A 24380-nucleotide genomic window follows, 5' to 3' on the forward strand; every position below is an offset into this window, starting at 1 on the left:
TTGCCTTTGTCCAGGATCTCTGCAGCTTCTTGTTCCGGTTCAAAGATAAATAAAACCTCGTTCGCTGATAAAAGACAAGGGCATGAGAGGCAGGGGAGGTTCCAGATTCTTTTGGCCCACTGCCAAAGATTGTAAAGATTATCGTTAGCCGATATAGGGAGGGCCGGAGATCCAGACTCTTTTGTTTTTCTAATTAGACAACATCTAAGTGACGAGAGTCTTGATTCCACCTCGTTTCCCGAAAAGGAGAGGATCAGAGAGCCTACCTTAGAGATAGTGGAGATTGTCCCCGAGTCGGGCCAAAGATCCGATACGGGGTCCAGATTGTTGTATTTCTCTCCCGGAGGCTGAGTCCCATCCTTTGATTCCAAACAACATCTCCGCCATCTATCTCTCCAACTAAAATTAAAATATTTACAGGAGGGACACCACCAATCAGCTAATTCTCCATTTGAAATCCTCTTCACCTCTCTTTTTTTCTTTTTTTTTTCCACTGCCATGAGTTTGGGGGAATACTTTTAGGTGCAGATTTCCGATTATGTTGCTTTTCCCAACGACAAAGCCACCTCCATTGGAAGTTCCGATAAGCACAAACGTTGCAATACCAATCCGCCTCGAGATTCTTTTGTCCCATAGATGATGCCCTTCCCCCTAAAAATCACAATCTTGTTGGCATTTATTCAATACAACTATGGAAATGGTGTTTCCTTATTACACAACATTGTACTATAAAGGGAATCCATGAGACATCGTTGGAATTCTTAATGGAAAACTAAAAATCTACAATGAGGCTGATTGACCTGTTATTATTTTGATCGTCTTATAAAGCTATTGAGACTTGAGGCTAACACCGTAATTCATCAACATATTTACAGCCCTAAAAGATCGAGGATATGAATGTGACATGAGTTGCATGCATCACTAATGGGGTGTGGTTTACCATATCATGTGGGAAGAAAGCATGAGGTGACAGAAGGTGCGGTGAATCAGTTGAATTGACACCTTTTCATAAAACAACCACTGGAGGTTAAATTGGAAATTTCACCACTTTTGGTTTATAAAACATATAGATGAAACAATGAAGAATCTAAAGGAATTACAAGATCGACTGACCTAGTTCGTACTGTTGTGACTGCTGGCCTTTGTGGAGTTAACTAGTTAAGTATAAAAAAAAAATGTAGTTCTCATTTTTTTTATTATTATATTTGAAACAAATGCAAAACATCTAGAAGTAATCATAAAACTATCATTGCCTATTTTAAGTTGCTAAAGCTAAACTTTGATGGATCAAGTTTGGGCAACCCAGGTCCTGCCGGTATTGGTGGCCTTTGTCGAGACTGCTCTGGATCCGTTCTATGGGCTTATTCTGGTGATGCTAGTGAGGTGGAGGTTAAGGCCGCTTATCGTGGTATCAAACGTTTGGACAAAGATATTCTAGATAAGGTGATTGTGGAGGGTGATTCTAAAAATGTGGTGAGGTTGCTTTGTGGGTAGGCGGTTCCTCCATAGAGATTTGCCCCTTTTTTTGATGAGATTTCTGACCACATTCTTGGATCATCCATTGTTTTCAGACACATTAGAAGAGCTGCTAATAGTGAAGCGGATAGATTAGCTAGGGCTGGGGTGGGAAAATTGGGTTTGGAGTGGTTTAATTTTCTTCTGCCTTGATCTTGTTATGCTTCTTTTTCTTGTACCTTCTCTCTCTTTGTTGTATCTTTTGCCACCTCGGTCTTCCTTTTTGTTAAATTAAATTTGGAAGTTGAAGTAGGAATAAGGCTTGAAGTTGTAATGGAAATACGATTACAATTTTGGAGGAGTTGAATTGAATTTGTAATTGAAATAGGATTACGTGATGCTTAAATTGGATATGGCCAAAGCCTATGATCGAGTGAGGTGGAATTTTCTCATGGTGGTCTGTCTAAATTTGCTTTTGACAACTTTTTCATCAACTAGACAACGGAAGCCGTATCAAACTCTTGTCTTTCTATATGCATTAATGAGGAACCAAAGGATCTTTCCAAGTTGACCAGGGCCTCTTCCCAAGTCATACATGGCTACTTTCATCATTATCAACCCTAAAAAGAACCAGCCAATAGGTATGCTTAATTTTCGTCCAATTAGCCTCTGCAATTTTAGCTATATTATTATTGTAAAGGTGAAAACTAACCGATTGGCAGCCATCCTTTAAAATATCATCTCATTGGATCAAAGTTCGTTTGTAAAATGTAGGAATATGATTGCCATGGTTTTAAATTTCCACCGAAACCAACACAAGACAACCGAATTGTTTTCGTTTCCATCCCCACTGAAACCGAAACCTAATTGACCGAAATGCGTAAACCAAAATCGTAAATGTAATATTGGTGGTATATTATATCAGTAGCATTACATAATTATATTTATATGAATTGCATGCAAAATGTGGTGCATGTATTATGTATAAATATTTATCTGAATTACATGTGAAATTTGATATATTCTAAATTTTTAGACATGCATGACAGTGCAAGTCAATTGGTGTTCGATATTTTAAACCATTATGGATGGTTGCCATGCATATGTGATGGTTTCTAAGTGTGTATCTGTGCTTATTCTAGCATTTCCTGAATTTTCGTCTTTAAATTCTATCGTTTGTGTATGTTTCCACCTGTTTCCCGTGGTTTTGTAGGATTTCCACCGAAATTTCCAACCGAGACTGAAATGTTTCCATTTCCGTGCAATCGAAACCGAAAACAAAATTTAAAACCTTTGGTTCTTCCAGTTATGTAGTTGTGCTAGTGTATTCATTGCCTAAGATTATTCATTTCCTTAAGTTTGCTTGTTTCTTAACTTTTAGTTCAAGTGGTAGCAAAAAATTGATAGACAAGCTGACGGGATAGGCCGATGATAGGTTGGCTAACAGATTGGAAACATTATAGATTGCATTAAAATTATCAAATCATGGATATATGATGAACAAAATATGCCAAAAATCTTTAAAAAGAAAATTAAACATCAACCTATGGTGTAAACATATAGTGTAAGTCATTTTCATTGACTTTCAACAAAAATAAAATAAAAATGAAACCCATGCCTACCAATCAATATGCGATACGCATTTGCCGACATGTGTCATTCTGGCTCCCGACCTATATTCACTCTGATAAGGATATTTAATACCTTGGATGATACCTTGCTCTGTGCAGTCCCTTTTTTAGTTCTTTTCAGCATCTTTTGTATCTTTGTTCCCTTGATCCTTTCTTGGAAAGTACGGTTGTACTCATATAAGGTTTCTACTTATCAGGCTCTGATATCACGTTAAGCAAAATAAGAGATAAGTTGCAACTTCCACAACCAATTTTATGTATAATAAGTATCATGGGTGATTATGTTGCATTATTAGGGGTATGGGTGTCAGAATCCAACATGGGTATTGAGTGTTGGATTCATCAAACCTAAAAAAGAATGGTTCGTGGATTCGCCAAAATATCTTAATCAAGTCTCAAATTTTATTTTTTTAGATAATGATATGGTTATAACTATTAGGGGTTTGTGCTTATAGCTCAATGGTTGATAAGGCTTTGTATCTCAACCTTGAGGTCTTGTGTTCAATCCTAGTTACCTACCAAAAAACAATTAGACTTTTCATCAACGGGGAGCCTGTCGATATTTAAAAAAAGGGAAAATATATTAGCGAAACCATCTTTAGATATGCCATTCAAAAAGTAAATATGGTCATAACTATTAATATATTGAAAATTTTAATAAGTAGATAGATTGTTTTATTTCCATTTAAGAAACCTACTATTAAGATGAGTAAAACTCAAAACATGCAGTAATTGTAAAGTTAGGAGAGAGAGAGAGAGAGAGAGAGAGAGAGAGAGAAGTGTATCAGTGAATCCTAAAGTATTTGAATCGAAGACGTGTCCGACACGGGTATTTCACCCATTTAGAAGAATCCATGTGACATGGATGGATACAATTCATGGAGACAAATCAATAATCTGAGCTTAACTTGGATGTGAAGGAAACTTCTAAGCTATACTATACCATTAATATTTTCTCTGTCCTTTTCCATCCTGTATAATGATAGTATCACAAGCGTTGAACACCTTGTTCCATTGCTGCTCAATTGTCTTGTTACTTTCAATATATAACAATTCTGATAGTATCACAAGCGCTGAACACCTTGTTCACAGGAGGGCAGCCCCAGAACATATAAGCTAATACCTCCAAGGCACTGATATGTATGTTCACAGTTCTGTTTTGGTCATGTCAAACTCATTATCAATTTAGTAAGATGTTCAAGGGCTGCCCCAGAACATATAAGCTAATACTTGAATATGGTACACTGTCATTTTAATTTTAGAATTTCTTTTGTAGAACTTCCTTGATAAACTATGCTTCTTTTCTTTGTAACCATGAAAATATTATGTGGTATTAATTAATGATTGAAGTTTTTTTAAATTTTTGTTTCTTGCGTTATTTCCAACATGCTACGTTGATATGACTTGTTCTTAATTTTCCTTTCTACAGGTAAATGAACTCTCAACCACGTCAAGTACATTTCTATTTGAGTGGTTTTACATGCTAATCTTCAAAAGTTGATGTACAGATTGCGCATCAGCCTAGCATATATGTTCTGGATACGCCAGGTGTACTAGTTCCCAGCATCCCAGATATAGAGACAGGGTTAAAGCTCGCTTTAACAGGTTTGATCCACTTTCAGAGTTGTTTTTTCCTTTCTTGGCTAGATAATCTTCTTTCCATACTACGCAGAGCAATTGTGCTCTATGATGAGTTAGATTTACTGACATTTCTTCGGTAGTTTCATGTGGTAGGATGCTAGAAATTGGTTTGCTGAATGTTATTGCTTGAGATTTTTTGTAAAAGCATGTGACCCCTAGTTGAGAAAAGTTCATTTTTTTTTGTTTGCTCAACTTCCTTTTTCATTCTCAAGCTATTCTTAAATTATAAGCCCAATTTATGTAACCTTGATAGGTAGGAACATAACAGAGAACATGACCTTGGACAGGATAGAATGGAAGAAAGTGATCCACGTAGAAGAACCCAACTGGAGCCAGGATTAGAACCGGATAGATTCCTTTCACCATCTTTTTGTAATTTTTCTAAAGGATTCATTTAGCCGATCCAACTAGTTTGGGCAAAGGCTTTGTTGAGTTGAGTTGAGTTGAGGTAGCTCCTAAACCGGCCTATGAAATCCTGTCTTTCTGGAAAATTTGGTTCTAAATAGCAATAGTCCTACTGTTGGCAACTTGGCATTTTGTGGCTCTGCAGGACATGCTATTTGATTGACGTGGATTTATTTGTTCCGTATCTGTTAAATTACCATGTGTCTGTTTGCCTTCATATGGCATGTCTAGTATTGTGTCTTTCGTTAGGGTGATAAACTCTGAATTGCAAAAGTTTGTCATTAGAGGGCACTATGGGGCTGTTGACCCCTGAAGAGCTTTCAGACATGGTTTTAAATTTTCACCGAAACCGCCACGACATGACAAAAGGTTTTTGTTTCCATCCCCACCGAAACCGAAACCAAAATAACCGAAATGCATAAACCAAAATTGTATATATATATATATATATATATATATATATATATATATATATATATATATATATATATATATATATATATATATGAGGAAAGGATTGTACGCTCGAGGGTACCTAACCTTAGGTACGCTCGAGTGCCAAATCACATGGGTCCCACATTTTTTGTGGTCATCTAAACCATTCATTTGCAAGGCCCCATCATAGATAGGGTGTGTACCAAAAATCAGCTCCATTGAATCATCCTAACCCCTCCAAAACTGGAGGGCAAAATGGCAGATTTGTGGACAAACACTGTCTGTCCATTTTGGCCTCCACAAATGGATGGGTTAGGATGATCCTATGGAGCTGATTTTTGGTACGCACCCTATCTATGAGGGGGCCTTGCAAATGAATGGTTTGGATGACCACAAAAAATGTGGGACCCATGTGAGTTGGCACTCGAGCGTACCTAAGGTTAGGTACACTCGAGCGTACAATCCTTTTCCTCATATATATATATGAGGAAAAGGATTGTACGCTCGAGTGTACCAAGCTTATGGTACGCTCGGGTGCCCAATCACATGTGGGCCCACTTTGTTATGATGATCCAAAGCATTCATTTGAAGGGCCTTTACATAGATGGGGTGTGTACCAAAAATCAGCTCCATAGGATCATCCTAACCCATCCATTTGTGGAGGTCAAAATGGACAGACACTGTTTGCCCACAAATATGCCCATTTTTGCCCTCCACTTTTGGAGGGGTTAGGATGATTCAATGGAGCTGATTTTTGGTACACACCCTATCTATGATAGGGCCTTGCAAATGAATGCTTTGGATCACCACAAAAAATGTGCGACCCATGTGATTGGGCACTCGAGCGTACCATAAGCTTTGTACGCTCGAGCAGACAATCCTTTTCCTCTCTCTCTCTCTCTCTCTCTATATATATATATATATATATATATATATATATATATATATATCAGAAAATGTGGTGCATTATTTATAAAATTGTGGTGCTTGCATTATTTATAAATATTTATATGAATTACATGTGAAATTTAGTAGGTACAAAATTGTTTGACATGCCCAACAGTGCATGTCATTAGGTGTTTGATGTTTTTAAACCATTATGGATGGTTGTCTTGCTTATATAATGATTTCTAAGTTCATATTTGTGGTTATTCTAGCCTTTCCTAAAGTTTCATCTTTAAATTCTATCATTTGCATATGTTTTCATACGATTCCTTCATTTTGCAGGATTTCCACCTAACGATTCTGTTTCTGTGGCGACCGAAACCGAAACCGAAATTTAAAACCTTTCTTTCAGATAGTGGGATTATCCACTGTCAAAGTCATGATTTCGGAAGGCCCTCCCCTTTAGGTTAGCTCCAGTGTGCATGGTGTCATTAACTGGGTCATCATCGACCTGATGACTCTTTTATCTAAGTCAGAGATGAGAATGATTACATGCCAAGTGCAATTGGAGACTGGCCATGGTCATTGAGCTATGTACTTAGTGGTACATGGTGTGGCCCAAGGAATTTTCTTTGACAGGAGTCAAAGTGGAGGATTTTCTTGGATCCAAACCATCCATTTGATAGGCTAAAAGATCTCAACTTTGCCGGTTTCACCAACGTCCTACAGAGTGGGCACGTCCGCACTCTCTCAAACCTGAAAAAAAGTGAAGTTATGAATCTCTTGAACACGCTGAAAGGTGGAACTGGTTAGCAGTAGCAAATGTGTATGTCAACAATGTCAGACATGGAGGATGGGTGGGTGCAGATTCTTAGTTCTAACTAGTGCAAAAAATCTAGGGTTTGACGTGTGAAATGGGGATGAATGCAAAGTAATATTCCATAAAACAAGAAAATGGATCAGACTCGCCGGCCAGGGGATTGGTTTTGCTCATCCTGTGGTTATGAATCTCTTGAACACGCTGAAAGGTGGAACTGGTTAGCAGCAGCAAATGTGTATGTCAACAATGGCAGACAAGGAGGATGGGTGGGTGCAGATTCTTAGTTCTAGCTAGTGCAAAAAATCTAGGGTTTGACACGTGAAATGGGGACGAATGCAAAGTAATATTCCAGAAAACAAGAAAATGGATCGGACTCGCCGGCCGGGGGATTGGTTTTGCTCATCCTGTGGTTATGATAATTTTAAATGGAGAAGTAAATGCCGACGTTGCCACGGGAAGAAAAGAGGTAAAGCAGCTGAGAAGAAAGAAGAAAGAAGAAAGAAGAAAGAAGAAAGAAGAAAGAAATAGAGTCAAAGTTAAACCGCTGTGGCGATCAAGGGACTGGTACTGCTCCTCTTGCAACTACTTAAACTTTAAATGGCGGAGTTGATGCCTCTGGTGTGATCAGGATAAAAAGCGAGATTTCATAGCCCTGGCCGATTCGGATATTGCGACCTAGGAGGGAGACAGTTGGCCGGATTCGTGATAGCTTGCCCCTTTTGTTGAAGGAGGGATACCGTCCCTGTCTATCTCGGGCCCAGAGGTGAAAACGAGACTTAATATCCTAAGTGCGTGTTTGGTAGGAAAAAGAAAAGACCCATCTGGATCTATGGCTCTGGGCGAAAAACTGTTGGGACATCCCTACCCTACCCTGCCCTTCCCTCCTATCAAAGGATGAAGTCCTATTTATGTTCCACTTGGTGGAATTGGCCTCCAGAGTCCTGGCTGAGAAAGACGAGGCTTGTGAAAATGTCTTACTCTCCCTCTCCATCTGGAATCAAGATTTTGTCCAGGGGTTTGAGGTGCCGTGGGTCAATATTTATGGCATCCCCCTACAAGTCTGGGCTACCTCAACAGTTGATGGCTTGGGGAATCTTTTTGGACCGGTCTTGGAGGTTAAAATGGAAGGTTCCCGTAATCACTGTATGAGTTTTGTATCAGTTAAAATCCTTGCACCTAGATGGAAGCTGAGTTATCCCTACGTCAATTTATGGATTTCCGGTCAGTGCTATACAGTGGGTATCCTGATTTAGGAGTTAAAGGGGCCCCACTTTGTAGTTGACCCTTGGGAGCAATCAGTCCAAGGACCCATCCTTCCTTTGGCTAAGCCTCTGAATCTTGAGCTGGAAATTCCGGCCAGCCCGACGACGGTCAGGGAGGAGAATCACTTGGAACCCATCTGGACTATTCAGACAAGAAAAACCGTTGACCCCCCGGTGCGGGACCCCCTGTTTTCAAAATTCAAACCATAAGGAGTATAGGCGGGAAAAGTACAGGGTGCTCCGTCCAAAATTGGGCCTTCCATCCCTGCGTCTTCTGACCAATTGAGGCTGTCAAGGAAAGCCCTTAGATATCCAAAAAGTGTTTTTGGCCTTCCATGGTATCACGATATGACACCTAAGGGCTGTACTGTATCTGGGTGAAGAATTGGGATCCCCTCTAGCTTCGCTTTTGGTCGAGCTAGATGGCGTAGGTTTTGGGCTTTCTGCAGAAGAGAGGCAGAAAATTGGAAATATCTGTTAGATGTGGATCTTACTTCTAACCCTCGAAAAAGTTTTTGTGATGGGATGTCTTAAATGATTACTCTCTCTAAAAGACTTTTGGTATTTGGAAAGGTCATGGTGGTGGTAAGACTTTCCCATAAGAAGGGCGGTAGCTCATTTATGGCACCTTGGGACATGGAAGGAAGGTTTGTAATATGTCAGGGTTCTCGCTAAGAACTGTGCTCGATACTTACATAAACCTAGTAAGTTTTGTCTTATCAACCCCTGGCATTCGAAAAGGCAGTTTTTTGGTCAGGAAGTTATGGCGCCATAATCGAATGTATCTTTAGATTATTGCCCTCGTTCCACGTGCGTTATGGGGGTGGTTTTTGGCCTTCAGGCCTATTAATATCATGCCTGGTTTCTAAGATCCTTAGTCGGCTATCTATCTCTAACCTTGGAAGGCTTCTTTGATAATCAGGAGAATGGACCAAAACCAGCCTTTCCCCCTCTCCCCTTCCTCATCAGTAGAATCACATAGGAAACGAAAACGGTCCCCTGATCATCTGTCCCGGAAGGAACTTCTCTGTCGAGTTGGAGGGAATTGCTGAGAGAAAAAGTGAGTTGGAGAGTGTCCCCCCCCCTCTCTCCCTCTCTCTCACATACACACACTTGTATATATATAGGGAAATGATTTTTGCGCTCAAGTGTTTTGATAAACATGCGCTCCACTTGTTTGTCTTGTAGTATTTAAAGGGATGTCAGAGGATATTACGGTTCTCAAAAAGCTCTTACAACCCTTTAAATACTACACGACAAACAAGTGAGCACATGCTTATCAAAACATTGGAGCGCTGAAATCATTTCCCATATATATATATATATATATCTGTGTGTGTGCGTGTGTGTGCGCCTAAGGGTAGTTTGTTCATTATACACATCTTTCATATATATATATATATATATAGGGGAAAGTGAGCGTACTCGGTCGAGTAGATAAGCTTGTCTACTCTGTCGGCCAAAAACAGTGGGGCTTACATTTTTTGGGTGATCCAAACCATTCATTTGAAAGGTCCTTACCTAGATAGGGTGTCCACAAAAAATCAGACCCATAGGATGATCCTAACCCATCCAATAGTGGAGGAAAAAATGGGCAGATTTGTGGACAAACTGTGTCTGTCCATTTTTTTCCATTTTCCCCTCCACTGTTGGAAAGGTTTGGATGATCCTATGGATCTGATTTTTTTGGACACCCTATCTAGGGAAGGGGCTTTCAAATGAATGGTTTGGATCACCCAAACAATGTGGGCCCCCACTGTAATTAACCCGACCGAGTAGATAAGCTGGGCTACAAGACTGAGTAGCATCACTTTTCTCATATATATATATGAGGAAAGTGTTCCTAAGCTATAGCTTATCTAAGCTTGTCTAAGCTATAGCTCAAAAAACACATGTGGCCCCACATTTTTTGGGGGATCCAAAGCATTAATTTGGAAGGCCCTTCCATGGATACGGTGTGTACCAAAAATCAGCCCTATAGAATCATCCTAGCCCAATCAAAGGTGGAGTGGAAAATGGACAGATACTGTGTGTCCATGTTTCTGCCCATTTTTTCCCTCAACAGATGGCAGGGCTAGGATGATCCTATATGGCTGATTTTTGGTACACACCCTATCCATGGAAGGGCCTTCCAAATGAATGCTTTGGATCCCCCAAAAATGTGGGGCCACATGTGTTTTTGAGCTATAGCTTAGATAAGCTTATCTAGGAACACTTTCCTCTCTGTCTCTCTCTCTCTCTCTCTATATATATATATATATATATATATATACACACACACACACACACACACACATACACACACACTCTAGTGGGGCACCTTGCACGATGCGCGGGCAAGAGAAAAATCATTACAATAAAGATACAATTGTTATTGTAAAAAAGAAAGAAATAGAACTGTTGAAATTTGGAGGAAATGGAGACTGTAATGAAAGACTGGATTTGTAGCATATCTCGCCCTTCAGGATCCTCTCACGGATGAAATGACAGTCCACCTCAATATGTTAGGACCGCATGAAAGACTGGATTTGTAGCAATGTGAACATCAATAAAGCACCTCAATATGTTAGGTGCCTTATTATTATCACAAGATAATAGGATAGGAGGAAGGGGGACCAATCTCTAACAAAAGGGAGCGCAACTAGATGAACTCTCCACTCGTGTGTGCCATGGCCCTGTATTCAGCTTCTGCACTGGATTTAACTATCATATCTTGTTTCTTGCTTCGTCATGACACCAAGTTACCTCCAACAAATGTACAATATCCAGTGGTAGATCTCCTATCTGCTGGAGATCCTACCCAATCTGTATCAGTGAACCCTTTTATTTTCTCATGACCATGCCTCTTAAACAATAAGCCTCTCCTGGAGCACCTTTCAAGTACCCGATAATCTGAAGCACGACTATCCAGTGAGAGGTACGTGGTGAGCTCTTATTATGGCTGACTATCACTACAACAACTGAGATGTCTAGACGAGTGGCTGTGAGTTGTATAAGCTTTCCAACCAACCTCCTGTACCTGTCAGGATCATTTAGTAATTATCCCACATCTGGAAGGAGTTTTACATTCGGGTCCATAGGTACAACAACAAGTTTCACCCCAAGAGAACCCGTCTCATGACTCTCATCTAATAAGCCCAGTACATACTTTATTTTTGAAAGGGAAAGGCCACTGCACGAATAGGCTACCTCAATATCAAGAAAATACCTCAGGCGACCCAAATCTTTGGTGTACTCTTTCTGCAAGAAAGCCTTCAAATTCTGCACGCCCACTGAGTCACTCCCAGTAATGATAATATCATCCACGCATACTATCATAAGAACATATCTGGCATCATATTGATGGCTAAAGCCCGAGTGATCAACTGCACATTGTTTCATGCCAAACTGGATAACCATATCACTGAATCTCCCAAACCATGCTCTAAGAGATTGCTTTAGGCATTAAAGAGATTTCCGTAAGCGACACACTGAGGACATCTCCCCCCGAGCAACATACCTAGGAGGTTGCTCTGTGTACAGCTCCTCAGTGAGGTCACCATGAAGAAAGGTGTTCTTCACACGCAGCTGATATAGGGGCCAACTACGGTTAACGCCAAGGAAAGCAACACACGAACTGAAGGAATTTTGCCAATTGGAGAGAAGGTCTCAGTATAGTAAACCCCAAATGTTTGCGTATACCCTTTTGCAACTAAGCGCACATTTAGGCGCTCAACTGTCCCATCTGACAAGTTTTCTCAACTCAACTCAACTAATCCTTTGTCCCAAACTAGTTGGGGTTGGCAACCTACCCTAAGGAAGAGAGACCAAATCCCATGTCTGATTGGCCTAAAGGGCACCCATCTCAAGGTCCATTGCTGCCCGCCATCCTAGATGAGCAAGAGCCTTGGCCACATACTTAGTAAAGAAACAAAAGACAAAGAAGAGAAAACTACGAAATACAGGGGTGAGATTATCATAGGACACACAATTAGAAATAGGATGTGCAATAGAACGGGAACAAATATGGGAAGCAATAAGAGAATTCACAAGGACAGTAGAAGAGGGAAGAAGAGGTACCTGAGAAGTAGGAGGCATGTCCGGCTGGGAAGACGACTCATTGGGCGTAGGGTGAGGGACCTCTGGCTGCTGACGACGCTGATAGACCTTCAGAGGAGCAGGAGGAGGAGTTGAAGTCACCTGTAATGGAGAAGAACTGGGCTAGAGAGGTGGGTCTGACGTCACCTGCATTGGAGAAGAGCCGGACTCAAGAGGCTCAAGGAGAACGAGAAGAGGAAGAGAAACTCGAGAGTCTGAGACAATCTCCCAGTGGGAGAGGTAAACAAAGATACAGACTCGAAGAAGGTGACATTGGCAGAAACAAATAAGCGACACAACCAAGGGCTATAACATTGATAACCCTTCTTCGTATGAGAGTACCTTAGAAAGACATCTTCGCACAAGGATCCAATTTATCGAGGTCAGGAGAGAGGTTGTGGACAAAGCAAATACAGCCAAAGACCCGTAGAGTGAGGCGAAAGGGATCACGCTGAGGATGTAAGACCGAAAAAGGAGATTTACCACCAAGGACAGAGGAGAGAAGCCGATTACCCAAGAAACAGGAGGTAAGGATGGGATCGCTCCAATAGGCTTTAGGGACCCACATTTGAAAGAGAAGAGTGATGGCCATATCAAGCAAATACCATAGTTCCCTCTCAAATACACCTTTTTGTTGAGAGGTGTAGGCACAAGAGGATTGATGGACAATGCCATGAGTGGATAAGAAATTCTGAAAGCCATTAGTGGCAGAAAAGTATTCCTTAGCATTATCGGTGCACAAACATTTAAGAGTAATTATATTGGTTAGTAATCTCGGCATGGAAAGTACAAAAAGCAGTAAACACCTGAGAGCGCTTCTTAAGAAATAGCTAGGTCATACGGGAGAAATCATCAACAAAAATTATAAAATATCTATAACCAAGAAGAGACATCCTAGACGGACCCCATACATCAGAATATACTAGCTCGTATGGACTCGAGACTCTACTAACAACCCTAGACGGAAAGGACACACAATGGTGCTTCCCAAGTTCACAGGACTCGCATTGAAAGGACTGAAGAGGACCAGAAATAACAGAGGATTGTTAAAGTATCTAGATGGGGGGATGGCCGAGACGGCAATGCCATTTCGAACTATGCAACACGGCACGAGGAAGATCACAATCAAGGCGATAGAGACCATCCACCTCACGACCTGAACCAATCGTCTTCCTAGTCGAGATATCTTAAAAGACACAATAAGAATGAAAAAAAGGAGACAGAGCAGTTAAGACTTTTAATGATTTGGCTAACAGAAAGCAAATCAAAAGGAGACTTAGGAACACATAGAATAGAATCGAGGACAAGGTAAGTCCCTGATGAGGAGAAATGATACTAATACCAGAAATGGGAGCAGTGTTCCCATCTGAGAGAGTGATGGTATTAGAGGCAGATTGAAAGGGCTTAAATGAACCAAGGGAAGTAGAATTACCCGTCATGTGGTTTGAGGCCCTTGAATCTATAACCCAAGAGCTAGAGGTGATAAGAGGAGAAGTAAGTGAACTACCTTGCTGGCAAAAGTTGCAGTAGGTGGCCGGTTGTGCTCATGCAGGCGCAAAAGCTATCATAGTTGGCCCTATAGACAAGGAGAGAATCATCATGATCATGGGCCACTAGGTCGGCGGAAGAGCATGCAGAGACATCATGAAGTGTGGCAGATGTGATGTGAGCATAGCGGAGTTGGCGGAGCTCTGGATGTAAGGTGTAGCAAGTATCCATAGTATGCCCCGCCACTTGACAATGAGTGCAATAAGGGCTCCCACGCCCATCGGTGCCACGGTCTCCTCCAGTATCACGACGACCACCACGGCTCCGACCATGGCCAAAGCTACCACCGCCTCGGCCAGAACGGTCGCCACCAATGTAGGCGGCAAGTGTCTCGACAAACTGGTCATGAGAGGAACCCCCCGGATACACTGCTAGGTACGAGAGTAGACCTCTGCGAGGGATGGAATGGAACCGGAGCCAATGATCTGCTGTCGGAGGGAAAGAAAATCAGGGCCCAAGGCGTTAAGAAAACGAATAACATGAAGCTCCTGCTGATGTCTGGCAAGAACGACTGGATCAACTGTGAAAGGAATACATATGTCTAACTGCTGATAAAGGGAAACGTATTGACCGTAGAATGTAGCGAGAGGCGAATGCAGCAAGAGGCGCATCCACTCTGAATAGGTATCATAAATATGTGTGAGGTTATTAACCCCAGAATAGAGAACAATTGCATGCTCCCAGATCTCCTTGGATGTGTTGAGGCACATCATCATGCCAACGACGTGTGGGGCCATGCTTTGCCAGAGGAGAGTGCTGATCAGAGCATCATCCTATCGCCATCGTGCATATGAGGGATCTATGGAAGAGAGAGGATCACGCTCAATGAAATCAACCTTACCTCGAGCTAGGAGGTAGGTCTCAACCGCCATACGCCAATTCAGATAATTGGACCCGTCGAGTTTGACTAGAGTGATATGTGGGAAAGAAGCCTTTACAGAAGGGCAATAACTAGAACAGGGGGCCGAAGATGGAGGAGTCATGCTGATAGCAGGATTCGTGCTGACAGGAGGATCCATGAGGACAAAGATAATGTGAAACTTACAACCACAACCACGGCAGAGGGACAAGAGAGAAGAGAGAATCAAGAGACATGTGCAAATACCATGCTGCGGCTCCGAAGGGGATACATAGCGCGAGTAGACATCGAGCCACTAGAGAGAGAGAGAGAGAATCGAAACCTTGGAAGAAGAAAATAAAAATACACCGGAAATAAATTAGACCATGAAGAAGGGTTTAAAGTAGAAGGGACAAGAGGGAAAGGATTAGATTAGGGATTGAAGGAGAATTAATGATTTAAAACCAGAAAGGGACAAAACGATTTCTAGAGAAGTAGTAGCAAGAAGACAAGAAAATGGGAGGGTTAGGGTGTATGATGAGAGGGTAAGGGTGTAGGATGATAAGGGAGGGTCGTTTATAGGTAAAGAGGGTTTTGAGTTAGAGGATTAGGGTTTAGGTGGCTGAGAATGGTGGGGACGAGGTTGGAGGCAAGAGTGGAGTGGGGAGGGTGGAGGTGAGGGTGGAGTGGGGTCGGGTTTCGGTTTTAGAGGTTGTAGGGAGGGTGGAGTATGGTGGAGGGTGGAGTGGTGTCGAGCGAGGGTGGAGGAGGTGGAGTGGTGTCGGGTTTGGGATAGGGTTATGAGGGAGGGTTGGAGTAGGGTTGGGTTGGGTTTTGTGGGTGAGGGCGAGAGAGAGGGTTTGGGTAGAGGGAGGTGGAGGGTGGTGGGTGAGGGCGAGAGAGGTGAGACGAGAGAGTGGCAGTGAAGATGGGTGGGGGTGAGGGCGAAAGAAAAGGTAAAAGTCCTCCATGTATGGGTGTTGGAGTCTAGGTAAAAGTCCTCCATATAAACTTCTATAAATATCACAATTGTCTTGTTGATTATGAATAAAATTTAGGTTTTCTTGTTTTTTTATTCCTCTTATCTATTTCATGGTTTAATCAAGACTCTAGCATGAGTTTCCTTTTTTTTTTCTTGATCTTTTTCTTCATTTGCTGAATGCAAATTTGCCATTAAAACTGATTTGAATGATCAGTTTTCACCATGCTCTTGAAGCAGCCACTTGCTTCATCTTCACCTTCCCCTTGTTTCAGCCCCTAACAATTGACCGGAATTCCATCACCCAAAACATCACCCGCAAACTAACTATCTTCCCTTACAAAACTCCTAGATTTAGCAGCCATTCCCTAGTTCAGATTTCTGAACTTTTTGCTGCACCAAAGCCAGTCCCTGCTTCTGGCTTCATGCAGAAAATATCCAAGCTGAGAGTTCTAATCCCTGCGATGAAGACCCCTTGAATTTAGGCTCAAGTTCCATCTTTGCTCCCAACCGAGAGCTCCACCTGGCTAACAACCACAACACTCTCTTTTAGCTACCCAGAGACCCCCCAAAATCTGTTATCAGTCATCCAAAACTCCCTTCTAAATCTCATCCGAAACACCACCCAAAACTCAGTCTTCACTGAGACCACGCTAGAAATTGTCTCGGTTAGGGTCGGGTTTATGAATATTGTGGTTTCCTTTAAAATCTTTACCTGGCCCAACCCGAGATAATTTCTCTGGTAGGGTAGGGTTCTGGAAAACCCGACCGGGCCGACCCAAGTTGCAACTCTACTTGTCCATGCCTAAGTTACATAGATGCTCATGATTTCCTTTTCATTTAGTCTCAGAACTTTGACAAGTGTAAGATGATTCACAGTAAGAATACTTGTCCATTTTCCATGATTTACCGAGAAATGAATTTTTTTTCAAACCGCCATTTTAGAATATTAGATTGTGATGGCGACTTGAGTGGGCATATTTAATACTGTTGAGCATGTGTAGCTTTGCAACTGGAGGGTTTCTATAGCATATTGGCAGTGGCGTGGTTGGGCCTGGCATCAATGATGTAGCACATGTTAGGTCTCATATGAAAGCCATGCTTGCACTGCCCTAGCATTTTCTATCTAATGTTCTTGTTTTCAGATTTTTATATGCACCTTTGGTACTGCTAGTTTATGTATTAGTACACAAGTATGCTAGAAGTAACTACAAAGTTGTTCTACAGAGTTGGGATAATTTGGTTCTTTCACATCTAGTATTGAATAATAGGGGATTCAACCACTTTAATCTCAGTTAATGGTATTCTGATCATTGGTCTTTTATCCATGTAATAAATACCTTATTGTTACCTGACTATTGTCGACGATGCGTTGTTAAGAAAATGCAGCCTCTCAACTTTTGCTTTCTCTTGCTTCTAGCCATGAACTGCTTTCTCTTGCTTCTAGCCATGAACTTCAGCAAGTTTCCTTTATTTAAATAAATGTATTTATTCTGTAAGCGAATTCTTGACAGTGACACTGATCATATTTCATGGTTAAAATACATTATTTAGGCAATATACATAGCTTTCTTTTAAACAGAGTTTTGTAATTCTTTGATAACCACCGTGCTTTTCCTTAATAAATTTTAGAAGAGGTGGTTCTGTTTTGTATTTCTCTTGTCATTAGATGAGATGTACTTCTAAGGCATTCTTAAGAGATTTATTAGGATCAAATTAGCTACCATGTTTATGGTTGACTTCATGTAATGCTATCTATAATATTTGATGAATTATTTCCTGTACATGCAGGTGCTGTAAAAGATTCTGTTGTGGGTGAGGAGCGTCTTGCACAATACTTCCTAGCTATTTTGAACTCAAGAAGCACACCCCTGCACTGGAAACACTTGTACAATAGAAGAAAGGAAGAATCTCAGTATGATTTCAGGGGAAAAAATGAGGATTTACTTGGAAATCCTTTCTCAAGAAAGAGGAGATTGGTGAACGAGTCTGAAGTGCTTTACATTGAGGTAATCAAAAGCCTTATTTTCTTTCAGGAGTCAACTGAATCCAGTCGGAAAAGATTTCCACCATGATTCCCAACTTTTGTGGGATTGGACTTAAACCTAGCTGATATAATCCAATTTAGTTTGGATTTGGTCAAGATGATTCAACCTCAGATTCGGGTAGAGTCAATTTTTTCAACCCAAACAAAAATTCAGCTAGGTTCGATCCCACTTGCTGCTTATAAAAACTCAATGACATAACCCAATTTTATCTATGTATCTATTTTAGCCATACGACATTAAAAGTTAAACCCTATCTCTAAGTCCTTATCATCTCCTTTTCCCATTACAATATCGGACCCATAATCCCCTCTTTTTCTCTGCATCGCAACACCAACAGGAAAAAATAAAAGATGTGGATCAAACATGCAGTTCCATTTTTTACATGTCCTACGGTCCGAAAACTCAAAATCGAAGATCTAGCCGTTAATCTTTGATCGAAAGATCTACGGCCTAGATTTAATTAGGATTTGTATCTTTATAGGCCCTTGTTGGGAGCGGGTCATTACAAAAATTGAACCTGAAAAATATATATAACAATAAGTCATTTTAAGTTTTTAAAAGGAATTAAACAAGAGCCCTTGATTTCTTGGAACACTTGATCCAAGATAATCTAAGGAACATAAAAGACCTGATTCAAGATTGAGAATCGATCTAAGGTGGATCGATGATCTCGGAGATTAAATTATGATGTCAGAAAACTCAAAATTTCCAATTTAACAAGGGGAATCGAAAATGTGTTCTTTACACGAAACCACCAAATTACCGAAATGCATAAACCAAAATTGTAAGTGTAATAGTCTTATATTGTATTAGTATGTATTATATAATTTTATTCATATGAAGTGAATGTAAATTGTGGTGCATGCATTATTGCTGAATATATATATGAATTGCATGTGAAATTTGGCAGGTACTAAATTGTTTGACACGCATGACAGTGCATGTGGTTTGATGTTTTTTGAACCATTTAAGTATGGTTGTCTTGCTTATATGATGATTTTAAGTGTGCATTTCTGCATTTTTAAGTGCTTATTTTTTAAGTGTGCACTTACTTAAATTGTTTGACTAGCCTTTCTTGAAGTTTCATCTTTAAATTCTATCATTTGCATATGTTTTTATACGTTTCCTTGATTTACAGGATTTTCACAGGAATTTTCACCGAAACCGAAACGCTTTCGTTTCCGTGGTGACCAAATCGAAAACGAAGCAGAAATTTAAAACCTTGGCTAAAAATTGAGGCAGAACATGTAAAATGAGAAAGGAATGATCTGTTTCCGGACTGTGATGATATTTCCTTCCTGATATGCTATTTTTCAGCAGATTATGAGGGCAGGAGATGGTGTGATGTTCCCTGGGAAGGTAAACAAATAGAAATGCAATAGACATGCAGTAGACAATGTAGACACATATTCGCCTTCAAAATCCCAGCAAACGCTCAAAATTGAGGCGGAACATGTATAATGTGCAAGGAATGATCTGTCTTTGGACTGTGATGATATTTCCTTCCCGATATGCTATTTTTAAGCAGATTATGAGGGCAAGAGAATGGTGTGATGTTCCATGGGAAGGTAGACAAATAGAAATGCAATAGACATGCAGTAGACAATGTAGACGCATATTCGCCTTCAAAATCCTAGCAAACCCTCTGATTTTGGGGAAAAATCAAGTGCATTGGGAAAGCTCAATATAAACTAGTAAATGTTCAGATCTATGATGCATAAACCATATCAAATTGTACTATTAAAAAAAAAAAAAACCCATATCAAATTGTCATTGAGATCAGTTAAGAAAAATAAACTGTCATTGGGATAATTGTCAACAGAAATATTGCATTAATATGAAGAACCACCATTGAACATTGAGGAGCTCATAAGGAAGAACATGTAATCCCACCTTTTAAGTTCCGTCATCTCTTTCTTTAATGAGGGATATTTTTGTAGCATGTCTAAGTGTACTTTTCTTCACATTCATAGGGAAGGACGCCTAACAGACCAGTATCTTGTAAAGCCTTTAAATACATGGCATGAAATGCCTTCTTTGCAGCCTAAATTTAGTTTTTTTTTTTTTTCCGGGTGGCCTCTCTTCTTCATCTGTGCAGTAGACCTTGTTGCTCCTCTTTTTGGCCCTGTATGTAGCTTCCATTTTCTAGTATTTTGTGCTGTTTTTTATGGTTTTGGCCTCTTTCTTTAATATTAGATTACCTCTTTGCACAAAAAATGAGGCGGAATCCAGTGCATCAGACAAACAAGGTCAAAAGTATACTGACACTGTTTCCCGTTTTACATATATAATGGGAAGTGATTCCCCAAATTGCAAACTATATATAAGAAGATGCATGATGAGTGGAGGAAGATTACATTAGTACCTGTTTATAAGAATAAAGGAGATATTCAGAGTTGCACCAATTATCGGGGAATTAAGCTAATGAGTCACACCATGAAGCTTTGGGAGAGGGTAATTGAGCATAGACTAAGAAAAGAGACTAAGGTGTCAAGAGAATCAATTTGGTTTCATGCCCTGACGATCGACTATGGAAGCTGTCTTCTTGATTAGGCGGTTGATGGAGGGATTTCATGAAAATAAAAGGGACCTTCATATGGTTTTCATTGATTTGGAGAAAGTGCATGATAGGGTTCCCATGAGTGTTATGCGGTGGGTCCTTGAAAGGAAAAAAGTGCCTACTAAATATGTTGATGTGATTACGGATATGTACGATGGAGCAGTAACTAGTGTCAGAACTACGGATGGCACGTTTAATGAGTTTCCTCTTACAATAGGACTGCACCAAGGATCGACTAAGCCCTTATCTTTTTATGCTAGTTATGGATGAACTTACGGAAGGTATCTAGGATGAGGTGTCGTGGTGTGTGTTATTTGCAGATGACATAGTACTAATTGACAAAACCAAAGCATGAGTTAATCCTAAGTAAGAGGGATGGAGAACTACTTTGGAATCCAAAGGTTTTAGACTGAGCAGGACTAAAACAGAGTATATGGAGTTTAACTTTAGTAATGTAAGGAGGCAGAGCGAGGATGTAGTAAATATGACTTGAAAGGAGGTACATAAGAGGGATATCTTTTGCTATCTTGGTTCAATCCTACAAAAGGAAGGAGAGATTGAAGAGGATGTTAACCACAGAATAAGAGCAGGTTGGTTGAAGTGGAAGCATGCTTCAGGAGTTCTGTGTGACCGTAAAATACCTACCAAGTTGAAGGGAAAGTTTTATAAGACAGCTGTGAGGACAGCCATGCTGCACGGCTTAGAATGTTGGGCGACCAAGAAGCAGCATGTCCATAAGATGAGTGTAGTGGAGATGCGAATGCTTAGATGGATATGCGGCCACACAAGGTTAGATAGAATAATAAATGAAGACATCCATAAAAAGGTGGGGAAAGGTGGTACTGATTGAGGAGAAGATGAGATAGCACCGTTTAAGATGTGGTTTGGACATATCAAGCGTAGGCCTTTGGATGCTACAGTGAGAAGAAGTGACTCGTGCCAAGTTGATGGAGTGAAAAGAGGTAGGGGCCGACCGAAAAAAAATTGGGTAGAAACAGTGAGGAAAGACTTGATGGCTAGGAACATGACAGAGAACATGACCTTGGATAGGAGAGAATGGAAGAAAATAATCCTTGTAAACGAACTCAACTAGTGTCAGGATTAGACATAGGCAATTTGAGCCGGGTAGATTCTTTCTCCTCCATGAAAATTTTCTAAAGGATTCATTAGCTGACCCCAACTAGTTTGGGGCAAAGGCTTAGGTGAGTTGAGTTGAGTATAAGTAAATGTGCATCGACGAGGACAGAACAGAACTTAACACTTAAAAATTGAATTCCTATGTATAAAATTAGAAGCATGACCTGGTCTGTAATGCCAAAACTAGAAAGTATAACTCAAACTATCAACTGATTTTATATAATTGGGAACTCAATAATTCGTTGGTAATCTTATATCTCTTTGATTCTATGGAAACTCAAATGAAACAGACCTTATATTTTGTCTCTATTTCCAAAGTGATCTAGGATGCATTTCATGAGTTCCATTCTGATCAGAACAATATTGCAGATGTGTATATCAAAATTCATATGGAGTGCACTCAAATGAAACAGACCTAATATTTTGTCTCTATTTCCAAAGTGATCTAGGATGCATTTCATGAGTTCCATTCTGATCAAAACAATATTGCAGATGTGCATATCAAAATTCATATGGAGTGCACTCAATCTCCTCAGGATGACACATCTCTGCAATTGTACTGCATTAATCTAACCGTATGTTAGCCCAAGGGTTCCCATGGGTTCAACCATTCATCTTCACCTTCTTGTTTTGATGCTAGCAAACCCAAATTGATTAGTCTTTATGGACTAATGTGTTGCTTTGTAGTATTGTGCCTTAGACAGGAAAGTCAAATGTCATATCCAAAATAGCACATCTAACACAAACAACCCAACACATGGCTTGCGGATCAACATGCAAATGAATTAGTGAGCTTGAATTTACAGTGGATACATCATCCTTGGAAGACATTTTTCAAGTCAGAGCTCAAATCAAACATCCCACAAGCCTGCCTAGCAAAGTGTCAAGAGAAGCTTCGAGTTGAACTAGCATTGGTGACCTTCTCATGCATCACTCTACATTTTCAAAGAATGGAGGAAGTCAGAAGACTCAAAGCAAGTTGAAGAGTTCACTCACAAGTTGAAGATGTCCAAGAAAGTGCTAAAGAGCCACGACAATCCAAGAAGACTCAAGGTTTTATCTTTCATAGATTGTATTGGAGTCCTCTTGTTAAAATGTACTTGCACATTCAAAAGGTTTTCAAATGGTTTTCATACACAAATTTAACATCTTTGGAAACCATCTACACACCCCAAAATATGTTTGAAAACCATGGACAAAAGCCCAAAGACCATTGCTCAAAGCCCTAAGGTTTTAATATGTAAAACTAGTTTTCAAAACAGGGCTGGTCAAACGGAGTCTCCCGGGCGACCACAGGATGGATGCTGGAACTCCATCATCTACCCGATAAGAGTGGGCCGGTCGACCGAGGCCAACCCGGTCGACTACAGATATGCTCCTTGATTCTTTGGTGCAATCCAGTAAGGTCTTGGCTGTCGACCGCCCATGGCTCGGTCGACCGCGGATAGGTTTGGACGAAAATTGCAACCGTTAAGAAAGTCCTCGGCGGGCGACCGGGATAGGCTCGGTTGATCGCGACGATAAAAATTTTGAAAATAAAAAGGACCCCCGATAGGAACGGGCGATCGCGACACCCCGGTCGACTGACCCCCTTTGAAAAACTAGCCGTTGGGGTTTGCGCGGCTTGACTATTTATACCCTATCCTTGACCTTCTAAACAACTTTTGCAAGATTGATTCACATCTTTTGGAGCTTAAACTTTCAAATCTAAAGTTGTTCTTAAATCCTCTTCTATGCTTGGATTTGTGTTTTTACATTCAGCAAGAGGCACTGCTTAGAGCTTTTATTTGTAATCATTTGGAGTGATTGGTGAGCTATTCATTGTATGATTTGCTTATTTAGAGGCTTGAGAGAGCTTAAACTTCTTCTTATTCACTGTACTTGCAAAGATGAGCTTTTTCCTTTGAGGCGGTTTGCGAAGAGGGATTACTACCTTGGAGGCGGTTTGCGGAGAGGGATCACTACCTTGGAGGCGGTTTGCGAAAATGAGTGATTTCCTTTGAGGCGGTTTGCGAAGAGGAGTGATTTCCTTGGAGGCGGTTTTGCAAAGAGGGATTGTTTCTTGGAGGTGGTTTGTATAAAGGGGTTTGTCCCTTGAAGGAGTTGATTGTAAAGCTTGGAGATTCGGCGTGCGGAATCTCAAATAGTGAAAGAAAATCCCAAGGAAAGACGAAGTACTTGGGTAGTAGAGTAGGTCCGTTTGTGACCGAACCATTATACATGATTGCATGTCTCCGATCTTCATCCTCATTCTTTTTGTGGTGATTGGTAATATCTAACCTTTCTTTATGTTTATAATTATTTGAACAAGGGCTAGATTTAAACTTAATTAGTAAAATTAGTTTTAATATTCCACTTCACTAAGGCAAAAATTTAATTACCCAATTCACCCCCCGTCTTGTGTTGCCTATTGGATTTCACCGTATTTTGGACCAATCTTTTTTTTTTTTGAAAATTAACAGTGAATTTTATTAGAATGAATATGGGGACAAGATGTCCCTACAGAGAAATACAACTTGTAGTTCAATAGACATCAGCCTATTGAGAAGGTAGAGATTCTATACTAGTTACATTTGTTCCCGTTAGAAAAACCCTGCTTTTGCCAGCTCATCCGCAGAGAAATTTGCCGTTCTGCGATGAACTAAGTGAGGACGAATGC

The 24380-nt window shown here is 40.5% G+C and overlaps 1 protein-coding gene across 1 annotated transcript in view; it reads left to right on the plus strand.

The window, feature by feature from the left end:
• The window catches only part of LOC143852248 (P-loop containing nucleoside triphosphate hydrolases superfamily protein), a 60596-nt gene that overhangs the window by 21616 nt on the left and 14600 nt on the right, over nt 1-24380 (plus strand). Inside the window, exons 6-7 of the mRNA XM_077361649.1 lie at nt 4595-4691; nt 17768-17985. Coding sequence (XP_077217764.1) covers nt 4595-4691; nt 17768-17985 — 315 coding nt within the window. The remainder of the gene's footprint in view (nt 1-4594; nt 4692-17767; nt 17986-24380) is intronic.

The sequence above is a fragment of the Tasmannia lanceolata genome, unplaced genomic scaffold, assembly GCF_043159265.1.
Source record: "Tasmannia lanceolata isolate RefF3 unplaced genomic scaffold, GAP_Taslan_0.1 ptg000019l, whole genome shotgun sequence".
Classification (NCBI taxonomy): domain Eukaryota; kingdom Viridiplantae; phylum Streptophyta; class Magnoliopsida; order Canellales; family Winteraceae; genus Tasmannia; species Tasmannia lanceolata.